The following is a 25,600-nucleotide window of genomic DNA, read 5'->3' as shown; positions in this document are numbered from 1 at the left end:
TCTACTGGCGCCATTTCTCCAACAGCATGTTTGTTGCCTGTGTGTCACATTTTGGTCATTCTTGACAGTATTTCCAACTTTTTCATTATACTGTGTTACATACTTAGGAGGTGACCAAAACAAAGAACCCACTGACAGAGACAATTCTGACTCCATGTCCATATGGGGTTCCTAAGACTAAATCTTTATAGGAGCAGCAGCCTCATCTTTCTCCATGGTTGTTGGATTTGACCCACTGACTTTGACCTTGCGTTTAGCAGCAGTCCAGTACTTAACCCACAGCACCAGCAAGGCTGTTTTAAATAGACAACCAAACCAAACTCCCTGCCATGGGAGTCAGTGCCCGATAGCATAGTTCAGTCTCTTGAGGAAAGCTTGTTTGAAGGAAAGCCATTATGACAAGTAATATCCATTTCGCACCACAGCCGAAAAAGAATACTGTTTATTAAAGTTGGTACAGGACACTTGTTTGCTGACATTTTAATACTGTTTTACATGTTTTCTTTTTGTGAAACAATTCCCCTATGTTGATAACCAAAAAACCAACTGCCAACTGCTTACAGATGTATTTAGTACTCACTTGTCAAAACACACAGGTGATCATTTTTGAAGGGGAAAATACAGCAAAGGAATATGTACAATTATTAGAAGTTCTTATTTTACATGTAAAATTTATTACTTTGTACAGATTCGAAGACATTCAAATGAAGAAATAAATATATTCTAATTGGTTGACAAACTGTCCTAGTGGTTGAGGTCCTTCATTTTATTTTTTGTGATAAGAAAATCCACAATTATCAACATTGAATTTCTCATCGTACATTCATCTGAAAGCACAGTGGATAAACACTTATCCAGGAAGACTGTACACTGGTTTATCTGGATGTTTTACAGTGGCTTAGTAGAGAATTTGTTGACACCTGGGGATCTCTGTTAAACAAAGAAGTTGTTCTTTGTGGAGAGCATCCTCCTGGCTATTGAATCTGACAGACAAATGGAAACAAACAAGAGTTGCCGAGCCACATGAAACTGTCTCGGCCTAGTCCCTTAGGTCTTGATGAACATTGTAAGTAAGTGTTTTGTTTTTGCTTTTTTCCCCCTCATTAAAGGTAAAAATCTGTAAAAGAAAGACACGTTGTGTATTTTTTCCCAAAATATAGATTTTTAAAAATATATACATATAATATATAGAAGGGAAATGATGCAAAACCAATAAACAAAAAACCACAGTAGAGTAAGTGGGTGCAGCATACAGATTATAAATTATGCCCACAGCAGTTTGGGGGCCCCCTCCTAGATCTGGCTCATGATTCTACCATCAGCCCTGAATATCATCAAGCCTGCAGTGAAGGCACTGCTGACAGCAGGGAGTGCAAAGAGCTCAGCTGTGCCTTGGATTCGGAAGAGAATCCTTTACCTAAGTACATGGAAATGCAAACTGGCACCTTTCCCCCAGCTCATTCCAGTGTCAACGCTTAACCCAAATAATAATAATAATCTAAATATACAAATGCAGCCTGGGAATATTTTAGTGCAAATCGGAAAAGTAACAGCATAATTTACAGTTGTTTAAAGAAGGTCTGGAGCAGGGCAGGGTCGTTCTGTGAGGAACAATACCTGTAATGGCATTTGGTGCAATGTCTTAGTCAAACTTCTAAAAACCGAGACGACAGTGTTAGAGGTGAAAACTCACCTGCTAAGCATTTATTTTATTCTAACCAATAATAAGGGGAAACTAAAAGGGGTATTTGTTGAAGACCAAAATATTTTTTTCTTAGATTTGCTGATGGGGACGGTAAAAAATAACGTGAGTTCTCCGGAAGTCTGCCAACACGTGCTGGCGTTAAGCTGTGGGACCGAGTGGTCTGGGGCAGCTCAGCGCCGGGCTTCAGAAGGTCTCGTCATCGTTGCAGTTGGTCGCCCAGTGCCCGAACACCTCACAGATATCGCAGTAGGGTCGCTGTTCGCTTCGGCTTCCGTGGTGTGTGGAGTGGGGAGGGTCCTCGGGCATCTGTGCCTGGGTAGGGCAGTCCTCCGTGTCGTGGAGATCAAAGCAGTCACAAATGTCACAGAAAAGGCGAGGCTTCTTCTTGGACTGCTTCTCCTGGTCATCACTGCAAATATGAACATGCTTAGTCAGAAGCATACCTCCAGTGAGAGAGAGTCAAGAGACCACGCCCCTTGGGAAGAATGAAAGAGTCAATAAACAACAAAGAACTAATTGTAAAGGGCGGCATTTGGAAGGGGCAGTATGGGAGGAGGAGTGGAACCTAGAAATGGAGGAGCGGGAAGAGTGCAGTTACATTGCGGGATTGCAGTCGGTGACTCAAAACAAAATGTGCACAAATTGTTGGATGGAAAACTAATTTGCTAGCAAAACTTGTATCTAAATCACAATAAAAAGTTAAGAAATGGGGCTCAAGTAGAAAGAAAATGTTTTGAAAATGATGGTGGCAACATGTACAAGTGTGCTTGATACAATTGATGTATGGATTATCATTTGTAAGAGCCCCCAATAAAATTGTTTTAAACAATTAAGAAACAAGATAAAAGCAATTATGGCCAAGTATGTAAGATTCTGAGCAACCATTTGTAGTCTCTTACTCTCTCGCAAGATTTATGGGAACCTAGTTCCGGCACCTCAGCTGTAGACACTACCCATGTGCCAGTGGGAGGCCGGTGTGTTTTGCTCTGGTGCTGCACAGGCACTTCCACACTAAAGGGAGTTCCCAAATCCACCTCTGAAAGCCCGTGGATCACAACAATCCAATCTGCAGCTGCTCCTGCGGGTGGCGCAGCACTGGCAGCGTGTCTGTTGTGCACGAGTGCCATGTTGACGGCAGCTAACTGGAAGCAAGGCCATGAGAATGGCAGAGTGGGAGGTACCTGTCGTAGGAAGTCAGGTCTTCCCCGTTGCCGTTGAGGGCTGCCTCTGACATCATGTCAACCTTCAGCTTGAGGTCTTGATTCTTCTTTTGGAGGTCCACTATGACCGAGTTCAGGAAATCAATCTATGGAATAGGGGGAAGGAAAGGGCAGCAGCGATGAGATGCGTGAAATGTTTCAAACACACACAAGCTGGGATACCAAGCCGTCCCAGAGGCCTGCTCTTGCCTGTGGCCCCAGGGGCAGTGGGCCAGTGGCTATTACTGAGTAAACTTGTCTATGCTCCATGATGACTGGGAAAGCTGAGGTGGCTTGACTAGAGGTAGAGCCATATCTAGGTGATGGGTCTATCCTAGCCTATCCTTCCATATTCTTTAAATTTTCTTGACACACGAGTTAGCATTTTTATATTAAAGTACATTCCATTTGGATGCTTTTTAACAATTAAATGATAAAGCTTCACGAGACAAGTTGAAACCGTGGGCTGGTGGAGCGCTACTGACTCATGGGAAAACAAAAAAAATGTAACACTAAATTATTCAAGGAGAAGTGTGGAATTGGAGACTGTTTTGTTATGTATATTTTTGCCAGGATTAGAAAAAATAATTACATGAACAACAATGAGTCCAGGAAGAATAGTATGTTCTAGAATTGAACGTGCTGAAAATTGTACAGCTCACCTTGACATGATTGAATTGTATGATGGGGAATGAAGTGCTGAGATAAAGGTGTTAAAATATGTAAAAGCAGTACACATTTGATTTCTCTAAGTCATAACTTAAGATTTCTGGATACATGGCATGCTATAAGCTTCCATTTCCTCCCCTTTCTCACATAAAATATGCACACTTGTGCCAGGAAAGAAAAAAGCTTAACCACTTGGCAGTTCTGTGAAACTTGAGAGCTCGTGCAGAACGTTTCTATTCTGAGGAGAAGGAAGAGTGGCGTGGGACTTCCTGTCAGAGCCACTGGTCATCCAGTGCGAGTGAATCAGCAGGAGAGAGCAGCTGCCTGGGGGAAGGGAAGTTCAGCAGAGCTCCTTCTCACCCGAGGAGCACTGGCCGTGCTCGGCATCCACACAGAAGGAGTGAGTCCCCTAGAGTGCAAGAGTCCCTGGGCATAGGGACATTGACAGGACCATCAGAGAAATGGCTCCTGATCGCAAGTCAAAAAGCCCCACACCCAACCCACTCTATATAAGGTTTCTTAGACTGTACATTTTTATGACAGCAGACAGCCTTGTCTTTCTCCCTCGGAGTGACTGGTGGACTTGAACCAAGTGAACTGAGGTTAGGTGCTCAGTGTCTAATCCACAGGGCCATCAAGGGCCCTTTAAAACTCAGTTGTCTTTCCCCTCCTACAAAATACTACAATGGGTCTCAATTCTTTCAGTGTCTACTGAGATGACCGTTTTCTAATTGTAAAGCCACACACTCATTCACTTTCTAAAGAAATATGTACTTGGCTTTTTCTTTCTTCTGCTGGGGCAAAATATGAGGCAAGGCTCGTGTGCACTGCAGCCTTGCCCTGCTCTGTCCCTTCCACTTTTGTATGAGGACAGTTTTGAAGGGAAAGCCACAGAATTTATTTTTGCTTCTCCAATTGCATTTTAAATATTTAGAAATCAATATCCTGTGAAGAGTTCCATTACAGGAAGAAGAAAAAGCCCCAATTGGACATGAGTATAGTGAGAAACCATACACACACACACACACACACACACACACACACACACACAAGAAAACATAAAACAAACCATTTGCTGATGGTAGAAAAGTGTTGTCAGCAGCAGAAACAAACGGAAGCGGAGGTGAGAGGGGAAAAGAGGAGAAACACTGTTAATGAACTATATTGTGCCTACAGACATACAAACTGCGCAAGCAGGGCTAAATCCCTGGGTCAGTGTATTTATTGGATCCTCTCAAAAATGTCATTAGAACTTAAAATGACTCTCCAATTCATTAAGGTTCTCCTTTCTTTTTGAAAATGAAACATGGCTTTTTGTACCTTTGAGTTTTGGATCCAAACCAAACCCACTGCCACCAAGTTGAGTCCAACTCATAGCAAGCTTATACCATTTTTGAGGATGTAGATCTTTACAGGAGTAAAGAGCCTCTTCTTTCCCCTGTGAGCAGCTAGTGGGTTTGAACTACTGGTCTCGTGTTTAGCCACCCAGTGCTTAACCTGTAGTGCCACCAGGGCTCCTGAATTTCAGACAGTGAGAATAAATCTAAGGTACAGTATTACAAGTTGCATTTGATAAAAAAAATAACTTGCCTTCATGTGATCCCATTTTTAACACATTAAAGACCGGATTTTTTTTTTACCAACTTACCCAAGTGGCCGGGTAGTTTTTTCGGCTGTTAGTTGTTGTTGTTTTTTTTGCTTTAAACCATAAATGGGTTTACATCTCATCAACTTTTTATCACATTTATTTATAACTTTCAGTTTTGTAATATAAAATGTGGTCTCACATTATGAAACAATATTTTGCAATGTATGCAGGACATTACTTTTATGAACTATAATCTTCATGAAATTATAAACTTCTTGTTAAAATAATCAACATAATCCATATTACTTTGAAAAACAGTACAAGTAAATACAGTAATATCAAACAAAAAGTACATTCTTTGTTCCCCAGTGTTCATTTGTTATGTTCCTTTGTTATACAATGTGCTACTGTTACTATACTCTACAACTATCCTACACAACTACATTGAGAAACAAAGACAGTGTGCAGATATTATCCCTGAAACACTGTGCACAAAGTATTTCCTAGCCCGTTGGTTTGATTAGTTGTGGAGACCTTATCCTAAACAGTTACAATTCTTTCATATACTGTAGTTAGCGTGTCAGATGAACTAATCATAGGCTTGCTAAATAAATTATATCATGGAATACGGTGCAGCTGTACAAAAGAATAAAGGCAAACTGGTCTATGCAGTGTGCCTGTGTGAAAGGAGAGGGAGGGAAGGCGCTATCAGGACTGGCTTACATATCTGAGTACAGTTTTTTAGCCTTCGGAAAAATAATAAAGGCAATGGTACATGTTTAGGGGGTGAACTGGGCAGAGAAACAGCTTGGGGGAAGATTCCACCAGTATGTATGTTTTTTGGTACTGCTGAACATTTAAGACCTAAGAATATCTTACCATTTTCAAAGGTTAAATGTTTTATTTTTTAATTGCAAAAAAGCAAAACAATAAGCATATTACCTGACTCTCCTGGGCTCGCTCTTCTTCTGCCTGAGTGTCAGTATTACCTTGTAGTAATTAAACACACAAACACAGAATTGGAGGGGGATTAGAAAACGCCTCACAATCCGCCTTCCCAGCTCTTGCAGCAATGGGCTGCTATCAGAAATGGGTTTTCAGACAGGACTTCCCAGGAGCATCTTAGAGGACACGCTTTGGAACTCCCACTCCCCCACTGGAGCCCCTTAGGTGTTCCCTCTGCAAGCTGGATAGGGCTGGGCTGGGGGTGGGGGTGGGGGGGCGCCACACCCTGGGATGAATGTAAAACAACACAGGCTCTGTGTCTCTGCTTCTCTCACTTGGTGATCTAATGGCATCATGGTCACTGTTGTGATAGCAGCTGTCACCTGCCACCATAGGCTGTTACAACCCTCCACAAACCACAGGATGCCCAGAAGTGGGACACCAGGCTCCCCCTGTGAGCTGGGCCTGGGCGGTGACTAGCCCTCAGTGGACTGATGGCCCAGGTCAGAGTGGCCCATCAGCTGTCCCTCATGCCCTCCCTGGAACTGCTCCTGCCCTTTTACCTGAGGAGCTGCTGAGCTGCCTCTTGTTTTCTTTGAGTTGAAGCTCCAGGTTCTTGACCTTTAGCTCAAGCTTCACCTTATCGGACTCCAGAGACTGAACCACCGAGTGCAAGGACTTGGCAGAGGCGTTCTCTCCCCTCAGCACTATGACCTGGAACACAGGTGGCAGGGCTCAGGCACTGAGCCTCCCCAGGGGGCGAGGGACGGAGGGTGAGGGTGGCCCTCCCACAACTAGCCCTCTACCTCACTCCTCAGCTTCTCCAGTTCCGCATCCTTCTCCGTGAGTAAGGCACTGGTGATACTGATGGATTTCTGCAAGGAGGCTTTCTCTTCATCCGTGTCTTTTATGTACATGGATTCTCTAAAAGACCAAAGAGTTAAAGGGTTCCAGAAATCAACCACGAGAGTGATCAGTGTACAATGGTGCTTTTGAAAGAAAGGAGAGGGGAAAAATCCATACAATTAACTTTAGTAAATGTAAAACGAAACAGAACGGAAGCAGGGAAGTTGTGTCGGGGTTAAGGCTGTTATGCTTGCAAAATGTTACTGGAGGTTTTACTTACTGTGCGGGGAGGAAAGGGTGCCTATGCACAGACATGCCACATCTGCACATCATCGCATCCATTCAAGTTTAAAGAAACAAGTTATTCATTTGGAAGATGTAGGGTTTTTAAACAGAAGAAAAATAAAAGTTACAACCCGAGTTGAATCCTGTCCCTTCTTGAATAAATGCTTACCAAGCAATTACAACAGTTAAATAAAACACACACATGCAAAGCGACTGTATGACGTCATGCAGAGCAGATTTATGCTGGAGGTATCCATTGGTTCTCACTAAGTTCAGTAACTGACAGCAAGTTCCAAGAAGGTGGGCTCTCGGATATTGGGGGTCCAAACAGGTGAGGATTGTCCCCTGTACTCCCTCCCACTGAAGGGTGACACAGAAACGGGCAGCGGTTCTAGAAGTGCTGAGAGCAGGCAGTCGGGGTTCTCAGATTGGACCGCAGTGTGGGAGTCTGGAAGGAGGCCTGGGGGCATGGGTTCATGTTCTTCCAACCCAGCTGAGTGGGCCCAAGCTCTGGGGCACCCCTTCAGCATTGGCTACCAATGTGATGGGGGCGGGGTGGGGCGGGGGAAGACAAGGCCTTCAGTGAGAGAGGGGAAGACAGGCAGGAGGAAGAAGCGAATGACGGGGCGGGCAAGAAACAGTAAAAACCCAAATGGGCAGCTAGTGCGTGCCCGTCTATGGCTCCATTTTGGTTGTAAAAGGACATGAACACAGAAGTGCCTGGGTCAGGATTGGCACGGGAGACAAGGGGGGGAGGATCTTATGGCACTGAGACAGAGAGGGGACTGAGGAGTCCAAGTTGGCTGTCTGGCCTGGCTCCGAGCAGAGGGAAAAGAATGGGAAATGGGCATGGGGAATCCACATACAGCATTTGACCATGGTGTGGACGTAGTCGTCCACATTTGGGAGGGCCAGGGGATAGCTGAGAGGATTCTGTGCTGCTTTTCAACTTTTCTGTAAATTGAGTGTAAGTAAAGAGAAAAAAGTGTTTCAGAAAAACCCCACATGGTCTGAAGAGAGACTATGTGGTGGGGTGGGGTGAGGTGGGGTGGGGTGGGTAGTGGCGGTCTTTGGTAGCTCTGTGGTCATCATCCCTTTGCAGTCGCACAGGCAGGGCATGGGCACAGCCAGCTCAAGAAGCTAAACTGCTCTAGGTTTTACAGGGAGTACCTGGGCAGGGGCAGGGCTTGTGATGACTCCACCCATCTTAGAGCCATCTGGCAGGAGAGGAACTGGCCCGGTTAGAAAGGGCAGGATGCATGTTTGATTAGTGAGACCCAAGATATCCGGCACACGAATTACAGAATTCTCATGACTCATGGTAAGTGGGAATTCTACACAAAGATGAAAATGTACGTGTTGTATTTATCTCATCGTGTGGCTTACACTGAACACTCCAGCATGGTAAGTAGTAAGAAAAGAATCTGAGACTTATGGAATTTCTTGAATGCAACACCCCAGTTTTCTAAGGGCCCTGGGAAGGGGCTGCCATTGGTGCTGTGGAACTACTGAGCCAGTTACACACACTTGCTAGGAAGTAAGATCGTGTTTTCAGTGAAAACACAGAATAAAAATTTAAGTGGCAGGAATGTTAAAGGTACTTTTTGCCACCTGGAAAGGAAATGGCTGGTGGTAGCCACAGATTCAATAGATCTTGGGAATCTTAAGCTTGTGTTAAACCTGAAAGTTTCTTGTGGGGGGAAAAAAATCTTCGTAACAAACATGGAAAATATAATTTGACATGGCTATTTTTCTGACAAGTATCAGGATCAATGGTTTGCTTGGTGTGTTTTGATTCTCCTAGCGTCAAGAAGGTGAGCAAGCCACGATCGCACCTGTTCTTTCTGTTTGGGTGGCGTGAACACACCACCAGCGGGCAACAGGAAGAGCCTGCAGTCATTCTCTGGTACCAGCAGCTGTGCCTCTGCTCAGAATCACACGTACGACGCTGAGCGAGGCTGCTATCTTGGGAAGATGGCAAGCAAGCAGGCTCCTTCCACGAGTTCCCCACAGCTGCAGGGCTTGGAGGAAGACCTGCCTTGTGGCTTCTACAACAAGGACATCGCAAACAGAGCCTACAACTCGTGATTCTGCTGCCTCCGTAGGCCACTTCTGAACCTAGTCCAAGAGGGGCAACATTAAATCAATTCTACCAAGATGTCTGCCATCCGAGCCATAGATCAGACGAACTCCGTGGCGTCCAGTTGGTAGTGCGGCGTTTTGTGCCATGCCAAGGGAAGAGAGGCTTGATACAAGGGCGATGGGGGCCAGAAGTCCTCCTCTCGCCCTCAACCCCACGGGAACATATTACCCAGATTCTTTCCTTACTCCTTCAGGAAGAAATAAAATTCCAGTAATGAAGCAAATACCTTAAAGTGTTACTGGGCAAGCTTTAAAAATGCAAGATAACAAGAACCAAATATTAGAAACATAGAGAAAAATGCAAATACAGTACGGAGAAGTAAATTTGCACTTAAGTTCTTGGCTGTGTGTACATAGGAATGTGCATGTGCGTGTATGTGTGTCTGTGTGTGTAACTGCTGAGAATAGTTTACAAAACAAAAGCAAGACACAGAGGGACAAAGGCAGCCAAAAATATGTACAACAATTTGGTTTTACTAAAAATATATGAAGTTTATTTATTATAACGTGGATAGACTTTCTTGAGTCTTACCATTAAAGACACACAGATATAGCAAAGGAAGCAAGAGTGGGAAAGGGAAAAGAGAGGAGTGAAATGAGCATTGGTAAGTAGCGCGAGCTCGGAGACAGTCAGACAGTTAGCAACCCACAGTGCGCTGCGTGAGCCGGGCTCGCGCCTGGCCTCTCTGCAGTGGGGACGGCAGCACCTCCCCGTGTCCGTCTGGGCAGAACTCTGGCATCACCACTTACAGGGTGAATCCTGACTCCCCAGACTCCCTGTCAAAGAGTTTGACTTTTGAGTCTCTTCTGTGGCTTCAAAAAAGTCCAGAGGAGGGGAGGGAAGCCAGGCAGGTTCCCAACTCTGCTTTAGGCTGGAGTGGAATGAAGGAGGACGAGACCTTTCTGTGTCTATCCATTCCAGCAATTCTAGGGTGACACTGCTTCAGCTAGCAGACCTCTCAGAACCTGCTGGGAAGGCAGGGGCTGCCCAACTCAGGAGACCAACTTCCCCAAGAAATGACTAAGGCTAGTAAAGCTGAACGAGAACTTATTTTCACCCTACAGACAGTAAGAGCGGCAGGGAAGGTAGCCCAGGAAGCTCTAGGTGTGGTAGGGACGTGGCTGCAGGGTTCTGTGGTCACGAGTAAGTGACAGACACTGCTACCTGTGTCGACAGGCTCAGTTCTTGTGTGACCAACAACCTTTCAAATGCCTTCGTGATCTGTTTTCCAAACTTAAAAACAACTAAGATATTATTAATTTACTTAATCATTGCACACATGGACTTCTAGAGAAATTCATTACCAAACTGAATTTCAGAAAGCATTTCAGGGCCCAAATTATGCGCCAAAACACATTTACATTCAGACTTCTAAACCAGAAATATTTTTTCTCCATGGGAGTTAATTAACACACAAATAAAATAGCTAAAGACCAGCTGTAAATATGAGAAGGGGAAAGGTTTAGATTTTTTTTTCACTCTGAGAAAAACATACCAAAGAAAACCATCTTTTTCTGCTTTTACTGACCAAAATCACCACCACCACATGGAGGACTTAAAACGAGAGCCCGAGATGGCTACAACAAGAGAAAAAATCTCAGGGGTGCCAAGTGGCTCCATCTTTCTAAGCTATGCGGAAAAAAGCCCCATGCCTAATCACATTTAAAAGTTCGTTCAGATCACACAGCAAGCACTGTTCTTTAAGGCGTTTAGTGTAAGCGAAGGAAGTCTGCAAAGGTCAGTGAGCGGAGGCCCGGTCACTCCACTTTTGAGGCTTCAGCTCCCTATTACTATAGGCAAGGCCACTGGCTAATTCCCGGGTGAACGTGTGAGTCACTCGGTGGTCCATTGGGGGAAGGGGCTGTGCCAGCACACACCAGCCCTTTTGTATATGCGTTCTTGCTGGGACGCCAGAGGAGCAAGCCCTATTTCTTTGTTCACTTGACCTTGGTAACTAGTTACACAAAGCAAGGCCTCACGAATGTAGAACGAAATGCTTTGGGCCTGGTGGGGATAAAGCTGCATTCTAGAACGTGACCACCAGCCTGGTGGGGCCTTCATGGTGAAAGAATTGAAATATTTCTTAATCAAGAAAGGCCACCCCTCACTGCACCTAGTGCACTTTGGAATGCAACTTATGGAACTCAAGTATCTCCGTGGGCAAATAAAGGCCAATGTTTTTATAGGCCACGGCTTGGAAAGGATACCTCCTAGAAAAGGTAGGACAACTGCCTATGCAGGACAGGCTGTCCGTGGGGAATGTTTGTGTGTCCCAGCAAGAGGAGAGAGACTGCAAGAGCATGGAGCGTGCCAATGTTTGGATATGCAACATTCACTGGAAAACCACTGTCAAGGCTGTGGCTCCTCCGTCGTGGTACACACCATACTGCTTGGCATGCCGTGGTGTGAGCCACACACACTGCTTGAGATATGGCTGAATGATGTAGAGGACCAGACAGAGGGGTCCTCGAGTCAATAAAAGGAACTCATAAAGGAGCCATGGTAGTGCTGTGGGATGGGCAAGGGGCGGCTGCTAATCAGAAAGTCAGCAGTTCAAACCCACCAGCTGCTCCTCAAGAGAAAGAGGAGGCTCTCTGGTCCCCTCAAGATGTACAGTTTTGGAAACACTCCAGAACAGTTGTCCTCTTATCCTAAAAGGGGTTCTGTGAGTCCAAATCAACTCAATGGCAGTGGCTTTGGTTTATACATAAGTTAAATGACCTGCTATCAGACAGTGGCTATCAGGGTAAATAAGAATCACAGAGGGTCTTTTTTGTGGGTCATTGTTCTTACTCAAAAGTACTAAAAAAAAAAAAACCTGGGCTTGCATTAGAATATTCTTATTACCATGGAAGAATACTTAAGACCCAAGGTTCTTCTAAAGAAAATAAATAGAAACCTATTAAATGGTGTTGCAACCCGTTACTACAGAGAAACTGAATTTTCTGTCGCACTGTGTTGACCGATGGCTGAGATGTGTGAGTGATGGTTTCTGAGTGCCTGCCCTGTGATAGGAGAGTGGTTTCAGAACACTCCCTAACTAAGGCGACTAGGCATGGCTTAAAACTAAACTATTCTTGAAGTAACTCATAGTAAACACTTCACAAGTGGACTTTGCATGATGGGTCAATCATGAGTACATTAGCCATCGCAGTGTGATTTTCAGCACATGTAGTCTCTGTTAGTAACTCTCCACATGTCATGCGTTGAGATTTTTCTTCACACCACACACACACACACACACACACACACACACACACACACACACACACACACACACACAGCAGGAAAAAGCCAGCTTACCTCTTTTTCATTTCTAACAACTGATTGTTAAGCACAGATCTCTCTTCTTCCAGCTGGAAAACAAACAGAGGAAAGTTCACTTGACAACAAGCTCACGGACAGGTCCCACTCCTGGGATTGAGGGCAGCAAAGCAGTTCCCTTTCCTCACAGGCCACGTACCTGCTGGATCTCAGGATGTGCTGTGTTGGGATTACAAATAACTCCTGGCCCGAATGATACAGGCCTGGAATTAACAACATCAACCCCTTAATACACACATGGCACATCTTAGGCAACAAAAAATGTCTGGTGAGTGAGTGAATGGTTTCCCATTAACATTCAGGTTTCAGAAGTGTCACCAACTCAGAGGGCTGATAGCAGGTCATTTAACTTAAAAAACCGAAGCCACTGCCAATGAGTTGATTTGGATGCATAGCAACCCTTTTTAGACAAGAAGACAACTGCCTCTGGAATGTTTCCAAAACTGTACATCTTGAGGGGACCAGAGAGCCTCCTCTTTCTCTTGAGGAGCAGCTAGTGGGTTTGAACTGCTGACTTTCTGGTTAGCAGCCCTATGCCCATCCCACAGCACTACCATGGCTCCTTTATGAGTTTCCTTTATTCACTCGAGGCGCCCTCTGGCGTAATTTGTTCCACGCTAACCACAAGGTCTGCAGTTTGAAACTACCAGGCGCTCCAACAAAGAAAGATGAGGCTCCCTACTCCCGTGTAGTTATAGTCCATCAATTGAAAGGAGAGTGTCCATGGGGGTGTGACCTGTCTCCAGGTTACAAATGCATGCTCTGGCAAAGCTCACTCTCTTTTTGACGGTGAACTCTTCTCAGTGCCTGACTTCCACTTCTTGGGACGTAAGCCTGCAACAGCTCTGCCCTCTGTCTAACTTGCAGATTTTGGACACACAAATCCTGGCGATGCCTTGAGCCAGCCAAGGCCTCCAGTCTGTCTTCAGCCTCTTGCCTGACTCATGAATCTGGAACGTGGCAGCGTGTACTTATGTGAGCCATTTACTTGAAGTAAATCTCTTGCTACACACACACACACACACACACACACACACACACACACACACACACAACACGTACACGTTTTGTTCCTCTAGAGAGCCCTGGTTAAGACAAATGGCCACTATATTCCAGACATTTAGTTTAAATATGAGGTTGCAGAGCAATTTCCCATGGTCCTATAGTTCAGAATTCTATTATTCCATGAGGGATGAAAAAAAAATAAGGGTTAGCTGAGCTTGTGAGAAAAGGATCATCTCTATTCCCAACATACAGAGTTTAGCCAAATACCAGATCGTCTTGTTGAAGTGTTTGTAAGTAGAGAGATAACATCAAAGATTAAGCAAAGGTTTCCAATCCCCGGAATTGAAGTTTCTTCTTCTGTGCCACTGTCGTCTCGTTGCTAATTTTGCAACCTGTGTTGCTACAAGGGCTTCTTGTTTTAAAAGCCCTTATTAGATGTACATGGCCATGTATGTTCTCAACAGGAATATATGTCATCATGAAATCTCTGGAGGGAAACATAGTCTTCCCTGTCGACTCTCTTCTGCCAGTCTAATAGATACATGATCTTGCTGCATGAGTAATTCACAGAAATATTTAGAAATCCCTAAGGAATGAAACGAAGCAAAAAGAGTGGGAGGCAAAACATGAAACAAGAGAGAACATCTGGAGAGGGGTGCAGTGATGAGAGGGGCTTCCATGTTTTTATTTTATGCCCTCTTCTATGGGTTATGCTATTAAAAAAAAGTAACCAATTTTATTTTTATAATTTAAAAATCAACAAAGACTGAGAAGTGCCTACAAGAGCTATATGAATGGAGACAGGATGCTGGCAGATCATTCAAAACAGAGAAAAGAGGGATTATTCATAAATATTGAAAAATCCTTTAATCTCTGCAAAATCAGTAGGTGGAGACTCCACCCCCTCATGGTGTCAGAACATCACAGAAAGGAGGTCTGGAATACCCGGTGTGTCCTGAGTGAGGCCTTAGAGAAAATGATGTTTGCTTCCTCGGGGCCAGGATCCGACAGCTACTGCATGCATCTCAGTAGCTCTTGACCCTTGTCTCTGGTGTTCCTGACATTGTTGAAGCAGGTCCAGGCAATTCACTCTGTAGACTGTCTGCCGATCTGGACTTGTCTGATGCTTGAAACCAAGTGGTCAGGGTCACCACCATGTCCTTCTCAGTGGAGGCACACCCTGTTGCCTTGTTTCATTCTTGGTACTATGAATGGTGATGAGCTAGTCAAGGAAGTATCTCCCCTGGTTTTCCACTGCAGAGGTATCTTTTTTTTCCTCTTTACAATTAATAGGAATTTTGTGGGGAGATACTTTGAAACTATGTAAACATCCTGTTTGTCAATGCGCTGACCCACAGGTCTCAGCATCAGCTACCTACTTACTGGTTGGCATTTTACGTTATAGGTCATGTAATCCGTTACTGTCATTCTTTCTTTCCATGTTCAGATTGTCCCCAGTCTGACTAGTGAGCCCCTTCAGGATGGTTAGATGTCTTTTCGACAAACCCTTGCTACTTTTCTTTAAACACTCTCTTTCTTTGTGGTATAAGATACTCCAAATGCACCTTGTACTCGTTCCCTCCTGCTCCTGGAATCAACCATTCCTTCAAAGAGCCGGGGTCTAGTTTAGTTGACAAGTGTACTTAGAAACCAAGCTCTGGGTGCTAGATGTGCTCACTGTTGATAAGGTGTCAATACCTCTAAGCCCTTTCCGTGTGAACCATCCACATTTAAAACTTAGGTTCTTTGAAAACATTAAGAAATGAAAAGTCGGCGAAGAAAGCTGATGGTGCCCGGCTATCAAAAGAGATAGTATAGTGTCTGGGGTCTTAAAGGCTTGAAGGTAAACAAGCGGCCATCTAGCTCAGAAGCAACAAAGCCCACATGGAAGAAGCACACCAGCCTGTGCGATCACGAGATGTCAAAGGTATAAGGTATCATCAGGAAAAAAAATCTTAATAGTGAATGAAGGGGGAAGTACGGAATAGAGACCCAAAGCCCATTTGTCGGCCACTGGAGATCCCCTTGCAGAGGGGTCTAGGGGAGGAGATGAGTTAGCCAGGATGCGATGTAGCTCCGATGAAGAATACAGCTTTCCTCCAGTTCCTAAAGGCTTCCTCCACCCCATACCCCACCCCACTATCATGATCAGAATTCTACCTTCAAGTCTGGATAGAGCAGAGGATGTACACTGATGCAGACAGGAGCTGGAGGTACAGGGAATCCAAGGTGTACAATACCTTCAGGACCAGGGATGTGAGGGGTGATACTGGGAGTGTAGAAGGTGAGTGGGTTAGAAAGAGGGAACCGATTACAAGGATCTACATGTGACCTCCTCCCTGGGGGGCGGACAACCGAAAAGGGGGTGAAGGGAGATGTTGGACAGGACAAGATATGACAAAACAATAATTTATAAATTATCAAGGGCTCATGGGGGAGGGGGAAGCGGGGAGGGAGCGGGGGAAAAAGAGGACCTGATGCCAAGGGCTTAAGTGGAGAGCAAATGCTTTGAAAATGATGAGGGCAATGAATGTACAGATGTGCTTTACACAATTGATGATGGATTGTGATGAGTTGTATGAGTCCCTAATAAAATGTGAAAAGAAAAAAGAAATGAAAAGTCAAGCCACACAACTGGTAAAACACATGCAAAAAAAAGAGCCCATAATCAGAACATATCAAGAACTTTCCCAACTCAGTAAGACCAACAACAAAACAAACAGGTAATCAGCACTGAGATGATGCTCAACATCATTAGCCATCATGGAAATGCAAACTAGAACCATGATATCGGCAGTGCAAAGGCAGCTGGAGGCAGCCAAGGATTCACCCTAATGACCCCATAGTCAACACATGAATAAAATGCTTAAGATTAAAAAAAATGACAATACTCAAGTGCTGGCAGGTGTAGAGAGTGGCTAGAAAACTCATCGCTGGAGGGAAAATGAAATGGTGGTCATTTGAAAAACCACTGAGCTTCAGGTTCAGAGATGCCACTCCAAGGTGTTCACCCAACATAACTGAAAACACAGGCCCAGGGCCATGACTGAATGGCCAACAGCTGGGACAACCCCCATTTCCACGTGGATATGGAACCTGTAACAGAGCCACAAATGTCCCATCACACCAAGTGCTCTCAAGCTGACTCACACTCAGGGTGACCCCAGAGAACTGTGCTTCACGGGGTTTCAATGAAGGCTTCTCAGAAGTACATCTCCACGCCATTTCCCAGAGGTGCGACTGCGTGGGCTTGAACCTCTGACCCTGCAGCTTTCAGCTGAGCAGCGTTTACCATTTGTACCACTCATGGATTCCCTGACTTCTGTGGGGTCATTAAATCCACCTCGATAACAGTCCCCAGAAAGGGTCTGCAATTTTCCTGTTTTGGCAGGTCACAGGGGGCTCTCAATACCCAGGTGCTGGTGGAATGGGAAGAAGTAGAGGCCCTGAGAAGCCAGAGAGCCTCACAGAATGACGATCCATGTGTGCTGCACCTGTCTGGTCAACGTGCTGCAAAGCCCATTCTGGTCTCATCCATTTCCCCACGAGGTGGTTCACATTTAGGTGATTTCCATCTCTTGTCTGAGAAACTCTCTGAAGTCCAAAATAGCAGTCTACCTTGGCAGCAGAGACCACACCCCAGTGTCTGAGGCTTTCTAGCCTCACCTCCCACACACAGACAGACGGCTCTTGGAAAAGGCAAGGATACGAGGGGAAGAGGAGGGAGAGGAGGATCCCATCATCTTTGTGGCAAAGACCTTTCAGAGAAGTCAAGAAACGAGGAGTGGGCACAGGAATGGGTTGCCCACACTCCCCCCTCCCGGGGGGGTCATACTGTCCAGCAGCTGCAAACTCCCCTCAGAGAGCAATGATGGACCGACCGATGGGCAAGTATAAAACATCAGCCATCTCAGTTCAGATGAAGGCAGATCTGAGGCACCGCTTGAGCTCTCAGCTCCTGGTGGGTTCCAAAAAGGCTGGTCTCCCTCTGTCCAATCCTACTTCCCTCTCAGCTTCTCCACACTCCCAGCTGCTTCCCAGAGAGCTCACTTGCAACGGGACACAACCATCTGTGACATTCTTAAAAGGTACAGGAAGAGAGCATGCCTCGTAGACTGGCTTAAGTTCACGCAAGTATGTATATGAAAGATATGAAGTATATACTCGAGTAGAAGCCGGCCCGAATATCAGCTAAGGCACCTAATTTTACCACAAACACGGCATTTAAAACGTGCTGGAAACTCAGCTTATACGCGAGTATATATGGTGCATGTACACAGGAGTGTGAAGATACATGCGCGAGTATATATCTCCATAGGTGCATTTACATCTCACACACATGCACACACTGACCTTTGTCAAAGGATGGGGCTGATGGTGTGGCCAAGGGTCAGAATCTAGGGACTGAGTGAAACAAATACCTCTGCGTGGCTCTCTGTACAGTGCTGTGTCGCCTGTTCTTTAAAGCGGCGCTCTGGGTGCTCAAAGACAGCAGCTACTCTTCACACCTTACAAACAAGGGCGGCAAGACTGGTTCAAATCTTTTGGGTACGTGATCGGGAGGGACCGTTCCTTGGAAGACATCTTGGTAAAGTGGAGGGTCAGCGATAAAGATGAGACAGACTGACATGGTGGCTACAACAATAGGATCAAACATAGCAAGACGGTGGGGATGACCAAGGATTGAGCAAGATTTTGTCCCACTGTGCACAAGGCTGCTATGAGTCAGAAATGACTCTCTGGCACCCAACAACAACTGCTGGTGACCAGGCTGACTTCAAAAAATGACTGCTCCCTGATTGCCTGCCTCCGGTAAAATTATGTGTAGGTAGAAAGGGCTTCTAGTCCCAAAGCTTCCCGCTGGACTTTCTCTCTAGGTTGCCTACTCATTTCTTGAATCAAATGTTCTCCAAATGGGACTGAGCAAAAAGCTGGGGACAGTCTCCAGATTTTGCTATTTGCCTCTCACCTACCACTGGGAACACACTGCCCCATAGAGACAAGTCAGGATGTGGAGCCTCTCCTTGGCTGTCAATTCTAAAGATGAGAAGGTGGTAGCTGATCCTGGTGGCATTTTCTAATAGTTAAAAGACAGCGTTCATTTCCTTAGATACTGTAGGGTTAATGAGATATTGTGGCCTAGCTTTCACAGTCCCAATGCCCCAGACTGAAATCATGATGCCTGATGGTCACCATGTCACCCAAAGAAAATATGACAGGATAGAAATAGCTTTCCCTTTCTAAATGTTCACGACTGGGAATTTGGGCTTATTTAAAGGGCAAGCAATTTCTCACACATCAATTTAGATGCTAACCCGTTTTCTGTATATGGCATGACTCCAACTTCCATCAGGAAAAAAGCTATTGATGAAATACAGTTATTGAGTCATCTAATCCCTGTCCAGTTCCCACACACAAATTTTAAATTCGTTTTGCCAAGAGCCAGAGGGGAAATCGGCATTGTTCCCATAGTGACAACTCAGTGTAATTTGCAATCCTTACAAGGTAGAAAATGTGAGATTTGGGAATGACATCAGACATTTATAAAATAACTACCAAACACAATAGTTTCTCTAGAAGAACTCTATAATAATTATTTCTAGCACCCTCCGTGAGGAAAATAATGCTATGCATGACTTTCATTCACCTTGACCTGTAACCCTGCATATACTTTTTGCTTCTACCATCCATATACTGCAAATGTCCCGTTTTCTTAATTACTTCCTGCTGTTGTAACAGAGATACCAAAGTGAATGGAGTTTGCTAATGGACGTTTATCTTTCTTGGCTTGTGGCTGTTAGATGCCATCCAGTCATTTCTAACTCACAGTGATCGCACATCCGAGCACCGCGTCTCCGGGTCCTGCGCCATCCGTGCCACCATTGCTACGCTCACACTCACTGCTGCAGCCGTGGCAGCGACAGTTACACTGAGTGTCTTCATCTCTTTCACCGGCTCTCCACTTTATCAAGCACGACGCCCTTTTCCAAGGACTAGTCCCTCCTGATGACACGTCTTAAAAGTGACATCGTTGTCAACACTTTAAAAGGTCTTTTGATTTCTTCACTGCTGCTCCCATGGTCATTGAAGTAAAATAAAATCCTTGACAACTTCAATCTTTTCTCTGTTTATCAAGATGTTGCTTATTGGTATAGTCGTAAGGGTTTTTGGTTTTTCTTTTTTCAAATTTATTTTATTTTGGGGGTGTTTTTAGTGATCCTGATTCAAGTAAGATCTAGAATCTCAGCTTCTGGAAGAACCACTTGTTTTTGCCTGTCTTGTACTGCTCCTCACATTTGACCTTGTGTTTAAGAGCAGGGTCTCTGCAGACATCCTTGTTGACAATAGTTTTGTCCAAGGAGATGTCCACAGATTACATTGTGGGCGTGAGGTGATTATACTTAGACACCTTTTACAAAAGACTTGATCTTTGACCTCTTGACAATTTTCTTCTTGCTCATGGCATCTGTCTCTTTGCGGGGATAGCAATTGATTTCAGCCACCAAAGCATGGCTGGGAGGTGGGGGGAACGGGGGGAGTGGGGGGCAGTCTAAGACACCATCAATATTCTTCATGACGACAGCTTTGTGCCCCAAACAGCATGCTGCCAGGACCAGCACCATTTTCCCGGGTTTCATGAACTTGCTTTGTTTACAGCAAGCAAAGTTGTGTACCTGTATATCATACGTTGTGTTTGAGTCTTCCTCTCCAATCCTGATGCAGCTGTTTGTGGAAATACCGTAACTGGTATCTGTGATTCCTGAACCCTGTTTTTCCGTGTAGCTTGGACCTCTCCTTCAGCCATCAGTTGCTGCTCACATGCTACCTTCTATGATTGTGGCACGTTGACCACTTCTTTTTGGTACAATGACTGTGGATTCCTTCTATCGTCTTTAGATGCTTCCTGTGTCGTTCAGTATTTTGTCTCTTCTGCAGAAAGGCAGTTGGGATTCTGTCCACAGAAACCTTCAATGTTACAACTCAAGACTTGAATTTTTTCTTTAGTTCTTTCACCTTGAGAAATGCTGAATATGCTCTTCTCTTTTTGTTTTTAATAAAACCAAACAATAGCTTAATTGGTAAAAAAAAAAAAAGTCTGCCTTGAGCATGATACGTTCTTAAGATCTCTCTGGGATTTTGTGGGGAGGAATAACTCAGAGAAGGAGGGTGAGAATGGTCACACCACTTAAAGAACATCATCAGTGTCACTGAAGGAACAAGTGGACACTGTTTTATTGCTGCATGTTGTGCTGAAAATATTCCAAACAACAACAAAATAAATTTGAAAAGAAAAGGTAAATAAATCATGTCTACTATAAAGTTGAACCACGAATCAATCTAATACACCCTCCTCCTTTCATATTTATTACCCCGGTTGATAAGGAGCCCTGGTGGCATAGTGATTATGCGATCTGAAAGGTCTGCAGTTCAAAACCACCAGCCACTCCTCAGAAGAAAGATGGGGCTTTCTATTCCTGTAGAGAGTTGCAGGCTCAGAAGCTCACAGGCAGTTCTACCCTCTCCGATAGGGTCACTATGAGTTAGCATCGTCCGAAGGAAATTAGTTGGGGGGGTGTGGGGGTGGGAAGAAGGTTTGGAGTCCCAGTTGGTGCCTGATCAATCACATCCTTGTGCCTCTCACAACCCTCACTGACCTGGTTGTCCACCCAGTCTGATACTTGGGGGAGGAGAAATGAAGAAAGCATTTTAGCTGGAAGATGAGAGTATCTGGTGGGGACAGCAGAAGAGAGAACTCAGACACGTAGGTGCCAGCTCCTTCCTACAGGGCTGCAAGCAGAGAGAGGAATGCTCTCCATCTGTGCAGTCCTGCCTCACAGGGTCTTGCTGTCCATTGAAGTTCTGATGAAGAATAGCACTAATACCAGTCTCCACCTTTGATCAGACAAATCTTGTTCACTATCTTCCTCACTGTCAGTCCTATATCCCCTTTGGATAAAGGCTAAAAGGGACAATGGCCACAGGAAAGAAGAAGTCATTTACTTCAACAAATAACCTCACTTTTCAAGCTTCAGAGCTCAATTGAAAAATCCCAACTGGGGATTATTTAAGTAGGGCAAGAATGGCCAACAGGAACTGAAGCAACGCTCGTCCTTATACCCCTAAAATACAAATCTTAAGCCTCACCTAATTTTTTTTTTTTGCCTCACCTAATTCTTAATTAAAAGATTTTTGGTTGTTTTTTTTTAATCTTAGCCATAATCCCAGAGAGAGTCTTAAGATGCAGAACAGAGAACAGGATGCCTTTGATTTTCAAAGGAAAAAAATATACTTGAGGAAGGGGAAAAAAAGTTACAAGTGAAAGAGTTCCTTGAATCCACACCCCTTTCTTACAGCACAGATATTTTTTATCTTAAGAATTAATACACTGACTTCTCACTTCCCCATTTCAAAACCTACTACAGATCCTTAGTAGTCCAAGCCTGCTGGTATCAGTACTATACACAGACCAAGGGGATGGAATTGAGAACCCAGGAACAAATCCATCCACCTACAGACAACTGATTTTTGCAAAGGACTGAAACACATTAAATTGGGAAGAGACAGTCTCTTCAACAACAGGTGCTGGCAAAATTGGATTCCATTTGCAGAAGAATGAATCAGGACTCACACTTCACTCCAAATACAAAAGCAAACTCCAGATGGAATAAAGATCGAAATGTAAACCCTAGAACTATAAAAATATGCATGAAATATACAGAAAACCATAGGGGCCCTAATGCATGGTTGTGTTAGTCTGGGTACATTAGAGTAACAAATCCACAGAAACTCATCAAGAAAACATTCCAACCCAGTACTGCCCAAGCCCACAAGTCCAACATTAACCCAGATGTCCAACACCAATCCACAAAGTCCTCCTCCACCTCACAAAACACACACTATGACACCAACTGCAGGAGGAAAGCCGAGTCAGTGAGTGTGTAAGCATCTCAGTGCTGGCAGGGATCTCCACACGGCTGCTCCAGCACCCAGGGCTGCATCAGGGTAGGTCCATGTGGCTTCTCCTCGGGGATGTCTCACAGTAAGTAAGCCTTGCCAGCTGAAACAGGGAACTGGCTAAGGCAGCTGCGCCCTGGTCCGACCATCACAAAGCAAGAGACCCGAGAACTAGAAAGGTGAGGCTCACTGAGCCATTTCTCTCTCCGCCCTTTAAGTAACCCCACATGTGTTTATCGGCCAGGTTGGCACAATAAACTAACTAACTCAAAGCACACACAGCAAAAGATAAAATAGATGACTGAACTCTCATAAAAATAAGACACCTATGTGCACAAAAGATTTAACCAAGGGAGGGGGGGAAATGAGCATCAGATATTAAGGGCTCAAGTAGGAGACAAATGTTTTGAGAACGATGATGGCAATAAATGTACATATGTTCTTGACACAATGGATGTAATGTATGGATTGTGATAAGAATTATACAAGCCCACAATAAAATGATAAAAAAAGTTTTTTCTTAAAGATAGAACCAAAAGAGTAAGAAGAGAACCCAGAGACTGGGAGGTAATTTTTGACAATGACCTATTGGACAAGGGACTAATCTTGAAAATCTATACAAAATGTCAACACCTTAAAAAGAAAAAGACAAACAAGCCAATTTAAAAATGGCAGAGGACATGGACAGTTCTTCGAAAGATATTCGGGTAGCCAACAAGCATGAAGAATTGACAGCTATCACTGACCATCTGAGAAATGCAGATCAACGCAATGATGAGAAGACATTCGGCTGGCCGATAGGGGTCAAAGGCCTTCTACCCTGGGATCATGGTCCAATGGCAGAGATGCTCCAGCAATGCTGCTGTGACTTATTTGTAAGTCTCGACTGGGCCACATTTTGGCACTATGCCAAAGTGAAGTTGGTTTTTCCAATCCCTGCTAACATCCCTACAGCTATCATAGGTAAGCGTTACATGATTGATTACGATGCTTGAAGACCAATATTTAACATCTCATTATATTTGGTTTACTATTTGAGTTTTCTTATGCCATGTGTGATTAGACTGCTATCTGAATAAATAATAGGTAAAATCTTAAAAAAACAAAAAAATACCAATGACTTGATATCTTCTTGCCCCAAATTGACAGCAAAGTTCAAAAACACAGAAAACAACAAATGTTGGCGAGGATGTAGAGACTGGATTCCTCAAACATTGCTGGTGGGACTGAAAGTGGTAGGGTGCAACCTCTCAAGTAACTGGGCATAGAAATACCATAGAGCCCAGCAATAGCACAGCGTGGTGTATACCTTACAGAAATAAAGAACACAGACAGACAGATACATGCAGACATCGCAGTACTATCCATAAGAACAGAAGATGGGAAGAGCCTAAGTCCACCAGGAGAGCAATGGATAAACAAAGTTTGGCTCCTCCGCATAATGGAATCCTAAGCACCGTTAAAAACTCATGATGAAACTGCATGGATTTGGATGACATTCTGCAGAGTCAAGTTAGTCAAGCACAAAATGACAACTATCGTATGAAAGCAATGTTATTTTTAAAAACCCCACTAAGAAAAGGTTTTCATACTAAAAGAAACATATTTTGGTGGTTATAGTAGAGGTCAGGAGGTGAGAGGCTAAAGAGGTGTTAACTTTGGTGAAGGAGAAGTTGGGGGGAAGGTGGGGGTAAAGACAGGTCAGCCAGTGTGAGAGCTGATCAGCTGTTTAATCTGTTGAATATAGAACTGATGACCTTTTAAATAAACCCTCAGCTAATTCACAAAATGTTTCTTGGAGAACAAAAGAATAGTACAGAGTAAGAAAGAAGTTGCCCTCTCAGTATAGGAGAGAAATAAGGAAAACAGGTTTAGATATTTGCACGTTTAAATCTCAGTTCTTCTGCTGACTAGCTGTGTGTCTTGGGCAAATTATTTTAATTTTGTACCTCAGTGTCCTCATCTATAAAAAAACAATCTCACTATTTCAGGAGTATGTGGTAGTGATTCATTAAAACAGTGGTACAGTAAATCCAAGAAATGATGGTGCTCCAACAGCAAGGGACCAGAGAGCACTCAAGACTTAGGCCAGCACAAACCAAGTCCATGTCAATCTAGTCTTCGTTTTAAAACTAAACATCACATGTTTACTACAGTGATACAAATGAAATGATTTCTTTTTGAAAAAATAGAGTTTCTCTGGGCACAGGTAGAAGGGGAGAAGTTAACTCACATTCTTTAAAAAGTGCAGACTTACTGGACCAGGTAATACTGGAGGACTGCCCTGAGATACTCTTTCAACCCCGACCCTACTCTATCCCCTGAGGTCACCTTTAGCAAAATAAGAGTGGCATGCAAAACAAAGGAAATTGCCTGTAAGTGCAATGCTCCACTAACAACCATCCACCAAGGCTAAAAGGTCAGCATTTACTTAAAGCAAAAATGGGACAATAGGTAAACTCACTGCCATCAAGATGATTCTGACTCCATGAGAGTGTAGAACTTCCCTGCCTGAGGCTGCAAGCCTAGAAAGCCTTATCTTTCTCCTGCAGAGCAGCCTGTAGTCTGGAGTGTCTGGCCTTGTGGTGAGCCGTCCTAATAGCAAACTACATGCCACCAGGGCTCCTTATACTAGAAACAGAACCACCAGAACTCAGTTAAAGAGAATGCTGGTAGACTGTGAAAAATATAACTAATGTTAAAAAAAATAAAACTAATTCATAAATTAGCAATTAATGAGAGGAAGCAGGGGATGAGCTGATACCAAGGGGTCAAGTAGAAAAAAATGTTTTGAAAATGCTGCTGCCAACATATGCATGAATGAGCTTGACACAAAGGATGGATGCATGGATTGTGATAAGAGCTGAGGAAGCCCCCAATAAAATGATAAAAAACAAAATGCTGACCTAAATAGTTTTAAACAGCTGTAAGAGCCC

General features: G+C 44.2%; 1 protein-coding gene across 3 annotated transcripts in view; it reads right to left on the bottom strand.

The window, feature by feature from the left end:
* Nucleotides 1-428: 428 nt before the first annotated feature.
* CLIP1 (CAP-Gly domain containing linker protein 1) overlaps nucleotides 429-25,600 on the bottom strand; it is a 128,126-nt gene continuing 102,954 nt past the window's right edge. For all 3 annotated transcript variants that reach the window (XM_075533841.1, XM_075533843.1, XM_075533842.1), the window contains 6 exons: nucleotides 12,684-12,736; nucleotides 6,913-7,030; nucleotides 6,670-6,820; nucleotides 6,104-6,150; nucleotides 2,887-3,011; nucleotides 429-2,114 (listed from right to left, as the gene is read on the bottom strand). In XM_075533841.1, the coding sequence (XP_075389956.1) occupies nucleotides 1,889-2,114; nucleotides 2,887-3,011; nucleotides 6,104-6,150; nucleotides 6,670-6,820; nucleotides 6,913-7,030; nucleotides 12,684-12,736 (720 nt within the window). In that variant the 3' untranslated portion in view covers nucleotides 429-1,888. The remainder of the gene's footprint in view (nucleotides 2,115-2,886; nucleotides 3,012-6,103; nucleotides 6,151-6,669; nucleotides 6,821-6,912; nucleotides 7,031-12,683; nucleotides 12,737-25,600) is intronic.

The sequence above is a fragment of the Tenrec ecaudatus genome, chromosome 16 (genome assembly GCF_050624435.1).
Source record: "Tenrec ecaudatus isolate mTenEca1 chromosome 16, mTenEca1.hap1, whole genome shotgun sequence".
Lineage (NCBI taxonomy): Eukaryota > Metazoa > Chordata > Mammalia > Afrosoricida > Tenrecidae > Tenrec > Tenrec ecaudatus.
The sequence above is the reverse complement of the archived record's forward strand: the minus strand, read 5'-3'. Positions and strand labels throughout refer to the sequence as shown.